At 43.4% G+C, this 8,392-nt stretch overlaps 1 protein-coding gene across 2 annotated transcripts in view; it reads right to left on the reverse strand.

The window, feature by feature from the left end:
• Window positions 1-3,872, reverse strand: part of rras2 (RAS related 2) — an 82,987-nt gene extending 79,115 nt beyond the window's left edge. The window contains exon 1 of one of the 2 annotated variants that reach the window (XM_083900491.1): window positions 3,482-3,861. In XM_083900491.1, coding sequence (XP_083756617.1) covers window positions 3,482-3,583 — 102 coding nt within the window. In that variant the 5' untranslated portion in view covers window positions 3,584-3,861. Of the gene's footprint in view, window positions 1-3,481 lie in introns of both variants that reach the window. The other variant, XM_083900490.1, reaches the window with a different exon arrangement.
• Between the last annotated feature and the right edge of the window lie 4,520 nt (window positions 3,873-8,392).

Genomic DNA, 8,392 nt, shown 5'->3' on the forward strand with positions numbered 1-8,392 from the left:
ACGCACGCGCGCGCGCGCACGCACGCACACACACACACACACACACACACACACACACACACACACACACACAGGTCATACAATCAGCTGCTCATCAGCTGACATTTCCAACTTTACGCCCGCTTTTTCTGACATGAATACTGAACACAGGGAGACGATCAGGGGCTTGTTAGAAAGCTCTGTAGCTCTAATTTCACCAGCAGAAAATAAAGAAATCCAAAAACATGATATTTGAATGCGCACATGCCCTGCGCTGGTTTACATAAGGGACAATTAAAATAAACTATTATAAACTATTTACTCACCCAGGAGCCACCCATCACACACTGTGCCAGCCTCCAGCCTGTTCCCAACCATGCCGTTAGTCATAATGAATGAGTCGTGCGTTGAACCAGACCACCTTGCCATGATGTTAGTTAGCTGCATTTGCGCATCACATATGATTTGAACATTGATGGAATGAAAATGTTTCGTATTAACGTAAACAAATGATGTGACGGCGCTTTTATAGCGATGTGTTTGCAGTCCGGCTCTCGCTGAAAATTGCGCTTTAATGTTGGCCTGTTTAACAGCATTGTATGGGAATGTGATGTACCTGGATGACATTCGGATGATTCCGTCCCAAACAGCTGGCATGGCTCGGCTCAGGGTTGACCGAAATCGGCTTATGAGCCAATTTTTATCGTTTACAAGTAAATCCTTGCGTTCCCTAAATACTCGCTCATGTCGGATTGCACCATTTGAAAGGTGTTCATTGTTCATAGGTGTGTCTCTGATGCGCACATCACTCTGATTTCAAATGATTAAGTTTCCCAGCATCACCACTAAGTGTCGCCAAAGGAATAATAGCTGGAGAAACGGACGTACGCCAGCCATGAAGTTGGTGTGGGCACCGCACATTTCCACGGTCATTTCATGTTTCATACATCTGAACGTGAGCGTGGAAAAGGACATACGCCACGTTTTTGTGCGTACACAACCTTTGTACATGAGGCCCCTTGTGTTGTTGTATGGCAGTGCTTCACAGCGCCACCTAGCCACCTGGCATGCATACTACATCAAATTTCACACACTTTAGGACCCGAGAGAGAGAGAGACAGGGAAAACAAAAAAGCATGCAAATGGCATTTATCGCGGCCAGAAAAATTATCGCGATAATTTTAATTATCGTGCGATTAATTGATTTATTGAATATCGCGACAGGCCTAACTATAACAGAAACTTAAACGGTGTGTTTGTGTGTGCGCGCGCATGTGTGTGGGTGCGACGCGTACACATTGCGTGTTAAAGAGAGAGAGTGCGTTAGTTCAGACTTGCTTAGTTCATTTGAAGATGAAGTCTTTGCGCCGTTCCTTCTTCACAAAGTTGTTGATAACAAGTTCTAAAGAGAACTTGTTATCAACAAGTTCTCTTTAGAACTCTTAGTTAAGAGTTCTAAAAGTCTCTTGACTTGACCTTCAGTTTACAGAGTCCACAGAGTTTACAGTTGCTCTGTCCTTTTTCTTATACCACTCCTTTTGAAAAGTATGTATAATTTTCTGTCCCTTCCTTTGGAGGTCTGGTAGCTCAGTCGTGGGTCTCCCGCTAATAAAAGCTGCCGTTTTTCATCAAATGCCAACCTTAATAAATGTTTTAAGCCTCTCTTGTAGAGCCATCATTACACCTCCCGCTAAATTGCTGGACGCAAAACAGCGAGAGGGCGTGACGGTGTGTTGACAATTCATGAAAGCAATGTGAACGTAAATGCAGCACAAACATAGTACAGTAACGTCAATAGGCAGCGTAGCGATCTGCTTTTCGACAAACATTTTAACTATACGGGAAACTGAGTGCGAATACAGTCACATACACACTGAGACAGAAAGGCAGAGGAGGCCTGTGCCTTTGCTCTGAAATGTAATGCAATGGCGAACGGCTTGTGCAGCCGCTGCCTGACCAGAAAACAGCGCTGTTGGGTCACTTTTATTAGACTATGAAAATCACCAAATGCGGACACATTCAAACCTGTAGTAAAGTTATCTGAAATTAAAAAATACAACATTTACAAAAATAATCAAACCTTACATGAACTCAACCTCAAATTTTTCCTGACTGCATGTCACTGCCCCCCACACTCTGAAACGTGTGTCAGCCCTCTATTGTCTGACAGTGTGGAGACATGCAGCTGCCTGCAGTTTGGCATCCAGCATCAGTAACACACACTGACATGATGAGACACACAAGGCAAAGGGCAAAGTTTGTCATCGCTCTCATGCTGAGGGACTGGCAAGTCTATGCTAACAAAAATAGCCTGTGTGTGTGTTTTTTTTAACCGTTTTAAAACCATAATGACCATAGTCAGTCCTCATTGAGACCAAATCCTGGTGCTAATGAGGCATAACCTCATTTCTAAGAAACTGGGTTCAGGGAACAATAAGTTATGGTTGGGGTGAGGCATTAACTGGTTGTAAGTCTCTCTGGTCAGGCTGACCAAACAAATAGACGTCAAAGCAGCAATGTGTGTGTGTGTGTGTGTGTGTGTGTGTGTGTGTGTGTGTGTGTGTGTGTGTGTGTGTGTGTGTGTGTGTGTGTGTGTGTGTTCTCCCCTAAGTGACTATTATGAGAGGCTGGAAAGTCAGAGTATGGCGGAGCCTGTGTCTGAACTGTGCTGGAATGTAACCAGGGACTTCAGACAAACTGTTTACATTACCTTTTTTACATGTGACACATATGAGTGTGTGTGAGTGTGGGCTGCTGCCAAACACAAAAGAAATGTGTAACAATGATTTAGGGAGAATAAGTGTGCCATGTTTGTCTTCATTTACTAGGGGCTGGTGCTTTGAATTAGGTTAACCAGCAGCTTGCTTTGATGAAAGTCTCCATCTGAGCACACAAGTTAATCGTCTTTCAACGGACATTTTGTGCTGCTGCTTATTTTACAGTCATTCGAGCCTTAAGGATTTACTCACATATTTCTAATGAGATTTGGAGCACTGCTGGTGTGCCTTCTTTCCTCTCAGAGCTTCAAATACATTCTTTCAGAGACTTGTACAACTTTTTTCTCTCTTTTTCAACCTATTTTACAAACTTACACATTAACTGAGTATTGACTCCAGGTCTGCTCCTTTAACTGTGCATACCGAGTTAATTAAACAGCACTAACACTCGCGCGCGCACACACACACTTTCCCCTTCTCTTTCTTCTTTACTGCAAAGTGGAAGTGGATGTGTCGGAAATGATCGCCTTAAAGTGGCAGCAGTTTTCTTTGCAAACGAATTAACCAAACAACCCCTGAGCACCACAGCCTCGCGTCTCTTTAAAGACAACCGTGTGTAAACAGTTGCAGGCCTCGACAAAGTCGTGGAATGGAAAACAGACCCCGGTCTCCGCTGACTGGGTGCCCGTGTTTGGCCTCCCCCTCCACAGCCTCCTCTCACACCGCGTTTGCCAGTAAACAGGGAAATCAGAGCAGCCTTCTGGGAGACACCGACAGCGACTGACCTGGATAAACTGGATCGTCAGCGCTGATTTCCCGACACCGCCGCCTCCGACCACCACCAGCCGATACTTCTCCTGCACCGAGCCGTCCTTCCAGCCTGCCATTGAGGACACTTCGCTCTCCGCCGCCGCTGATGCCGCTGCTGCTGCCGCGAGTGAGCAGCAAACACACACTTTCTTCTACTTCTTCTTCTACTGCTTCTTCTTCTCCCCCCTGTGAAAGTGACGAGGCCCTGCGGTGGAGAGAGACACGGACACCAGAGCCTGGGGAGAGAGAGAGGAGCCGCAAGAGTCGTCGGCGTAGTCCCCGCTCTATATGTGTGTGCGGGTGTGGAGAGAGAGAGGTTGTTTGTGTGTGTGTGTGTGTGTGTGTGTGTGTGTGTGTGTGTGTGTGTGTGTGTGTGTGTGTGTGTGTGTGTGTGTGTGTGTGTGTGTGTGTGTGTGTGTGTGCGTGCCTGCGTGTGTGTGTGTGTGTTTGTGTGTTTGTTTCTACCACCTCGACGACACCAGTAGGAATAATCAGTCTGACTGTACTCAAGTCTGGCGCTAGGGGCCCTTTCACTGGCACACGCACGTGCACGCACCATTTGTAGCGAGGACACATGGAGATAAATTATTCCCTAACCCCTTACCTTAACTTTAACCATCACAAGTAACACACACATGCTGCAGTCACATTCCTGAACACAGTGTGCACAGAAATTAAAGGAGCTTTGTCAGTTCACAACAATTATAACATATACTGCATTTGGGACACATTTGGCAACTGGTTTCCAGACTAGAGCTGGGTCAGTGGTGGTGGTGGGTGAGATCTCCACGTTATTAAAGAAAAGAAATAGTTAGGGCTGTAACGATACACCAACTAACGGTTGGATACGGATTTGTATCACAATTTTTGAACCACGGTTCGATACATCCTACGATTTTTTTAACATTTAAAAAACATTTTATTTAAACATTTACTTATATAACAACTTAATGTAACATTTATATAACAAATGTTTTGGAACACTGTGAACAGATTTGAACAGAAAGAATAATATTAAAGTTAGCTTAATTAAATAAATAAATAAATAACCAAAGATTTCTCTCTTTTCTGTAACAAAATAATACTGTTGAAAACAAAGTAAAATTAAATAGCTTCCCTTAATCTGTAATGATCAATCAGACCGGGATTTGTTCCCAAAGCATGCTGGGAAGCGTAGTTCTTCATGAGAAGTGGTTTTGTTCCAGTGGAAATAACTTGTTTTGATAAACAGCAAAGGTTTCTGGGTTGTATTTCCTGAAAGTGAGTGTTTGTTTTGCGCTTATTTTGGGGCTGGATCTGTGAATCTTGTTCGTAGAGTGATAAAAAACGGTACAGCTGGACAGTTTTTTTCTCGCTCCTGCGGGTTTGATCCATCTATGTTTTAACTGTGTTTCGTTAACATTAGGTTTATGAGGTTTTAGCTGAGTTTCTGACCTTTCTGTGGGTATGCAGCATGTCTGTGTTTATAGGGCTCTGGCACCGCGTTGCATTCTGGGACGTGGCGGCCATGTTGATGGCTTCGCAAATGTAAACAAACAGCAAGTGAACGAGGAGAAGTATAGTTGGGAGAAAGAAAATAAAGAAAAAAGATGATAAAATCCCGAAAAGGATGTGGAATTTACCGAGATACGTTAAATAGGGAAGCCAGCGACTGGTATGTGGACAAAATCGGCACTCCCTGAGCTTTTTTACTGACACAAAATGCCCCCACACCGCACCTGTCAGTTATGGCTGTCAAATCTCCTAACACTGTAACAGTCCCACAAGTACTACATATATATATATATATATACATAATACATATATTATATATTGTATAGATACTACAGAGAGAAGTGTAGCGCAGCGTAGCGCAGCGTAGCGCAGACAGCGGCAGAAACAGCTGTGTTCATTTGTTTTCGTTATTGCCGACAATAAACAGACTATTTACGCAAACAACACCGTATCTCCGTCCTTCCAGAACGAACTGTGAGTGGGAAGCTCACATGCAACAGACACTTATGGCTGTATTTAATGCACATTTATTTCAGCAGAACACTAGGGCTCATGTTTTTAGAGCACAACATACAGACACAATCTTATCAATGAATGTCATGTCTTCATTCTTGCATGTGTTACACCTTTAAGAATGAGAGGAGGCTCACTCTTGGTATAGCACATTTATTTCCTGTAGGAAATATGAAAACAGTTCAGGTCAGGAGCTGTAGCATGTACACGTAACTTGTTCATCACGTACTGGCTTCTACTTCTACTATAGCGTCAGCTACTCATATTTTCTTATACCTCTTAAACAATTATTATCGATAACAGTACACGAATAAACTACACAGAAGGCTACTCTTCGTACTGTACTTTACTCACTATTGCTCTCACTACTGCTTTGAGTTAATACCACTGTTAAATACTCACATATGTTTGCTTACTACAACAAGGAAGTACTTAGCAAGTGACCTTAGCTTTTTCAATGTCAAATTACACTTTTAAGATATATACACAGGTAAGTAATGCATAAATTCAAATTACATGAATGAAACACATGACAATAACAAATTACTAATTCCACATTACTCCAGGCTGAATAATCTATGAACTTACTTATTTAACAGAACTAGCAACCCACAGTCAGTTACTGTGTTAATTTCAGATTCCAATTAACGTTTTAAACACTGGCTATTTATCATAACTTTGTGGAATGGTCCTTTAACCAACAGGACTGGGGCGACATACACTCAGAATGTGGCGTTACCATTTACCGGCGATTAGCATTAGCCTAGCCTGTTAAACAATAAACACGGTTAATACTGTTTCCTATCACATTCACTTGGTTCATCCAGTTTCACATTGCTTATTCTCACTAGTGTCTTAATCACATATATCGCTCAACATGTCTTTCACTCATTACAGCTCACACATAAATGTAGTAGCTTGTGATTAGCGACCAGAGTCATTACCATCTACTTCCACCTTATAAAACATCAGAGGCGGCACACATACACACTCATAACATGGCCAAATTCAATATTGCTTAATGTCACAGTTGTTAACTAAAGCTCTGATGAAATAAATTACTGATGTCCATTACCCAGGTGCTGATTACAAACAGCTTACCTGTAGGAAATATGAAAACAGTTCAGGTCAGGAGCTGTAGCATGTACACGTAACTTGTTCATCACGTACTGGCTTCTACTTCTACTATAGCGTCAGCTACTGATACGCAGTCAAGTGCAACGCTTAGAGCGCCCTCTGCTGACGAAGCTGAGTTAAGCAGGACTTATCTCACTCATTAAAAACACATTAATCAGGATACCTTATATTATAGACAATCAAGACAGTAGTTTACTCATGTTTTCAGGCTTTAGCTTCACTCAGTTCAAAATTTAAAGGGGGGGGGGGGGGGGGGGCAAATAATTATCTGTCTTAAAACACACAGTGCCACACATGGCAACACCATGTGAATCAGTATTTTATCTGACAAAATAGTGCACTTGTTGCGGACAGTTCCAATCACCCTTTCCACATGAATTCGGAGGTGGACAGTTTTTCTTGTGCTCTCCACATCTCTTGCATTCAGCTGACAGCATCCTTTTGTGACCACAGGGATCTTTACCTCAGCGCACACAAGTCCCACACTGTCCTGTATGTCAAAGCCGCGATCAGCCAATACCAAATCCCCAGGTAACAGTTTGTCCAGAATCTCACAGTTATCAATTACACACTCTCATCGACATCGGGATACTGTGGAAGGTTATGTTTGGTCGTCTTACAGCCACGATCCAAGCGGGCTGACGACTCGTATACTTGGTCTCCGTGATTGCGCCTCCAAGCAGGAAATCGGTGAAAAGTTAATCCATTGCCGCAAATCTTTCTCCCATTGCGATTGTGTGTTGCGCTGTTACACCCCACGACACAGCAACAGTTTAACATGGTTGAGATGGTAAGTAAGACCAAATTAAGAAAACTAAAACAGGCAACTGAAAAGAGTACATCTACAGTGCGCAGTGGTCCAAGTAGTAGTAGAGTAGTACAGGAAGTAAAGGAAGCCTCCAACATGGCGGTCACGCCAAGTAATGAAGTCACATGCCTGAGCCCATGTTATGATTCGTATTAAGGTGGACCCGGAAGCAGACGGAGACGGTAGGTAAGTTTCAAAACAAAAGTAATATTTATTTACAAATTAAGATAAACAGAATGCGACTTCCAAAACTAAGGGAAGTGAACGTGTGAATGACAGAGAGAGAGAGAAAGGAGAGTGCAGCTGCGGAAGGATCAGCGTGGCGGAATGGCGACGTTCCAGCACGGAACAAACTCACTGGTTTCAAGAGTCAGCAGAGGAGATTCCCAGGAGAATAGGGAAAACCAGAACATCGACCAGTGACTTCTCGGAGGTGCAGGAGACGTGGCGACCTGGAGTGAGGAGAGACGAGTGAGTATCCAAACAGGAGGTAAGTAAAGCGACAGAAGAACTGCATGACGTTTACCAACTGAGTGTGAACAACGATCTGACGCCGGTGACGAGGAATGGCTCCGCTTATGAGTCCTCCTGATTGCAGATCAGGAGCAGGTGAGGCAGAGCCGCGCAGGTGTAGTCAATCATCGGCGTCTTGAGGGAAAGTAGGTCAACCACGCCCCCTGCAGAGAGAGAAGGAGGAAAGGCATTAAACAGAGCAGAGAGAAATTATTCTGTAACCGAGAAAGAATGTCTCGCAATAATTTGGGCTCTAGAAAGATGGCAACACTACCTTGAACCCAAGCTATTTACGGTCATAACCGATCACACTGCCTTAAAATGGGTCCTTTCCTCAACCAAAACTACAAGTCGACTAATAAGATGGGCACTACGATTGCAGCGATTCGATTTTATAGTGGAGTACAGGAAAGGAAAACTT

The sequence above is a fragment of the Microchirus variegatus genome (genome assembly GCF_963457635.1).
Source record: "Microchirus variegatus genome assembly, chromosome: 14".
Lineage (NCBI taxonomy): Eukaryota > Metazoa > Chordata > Actinopteri > Pleuronectiformes > Soleidae > Microchirus > Microchirus variegatus.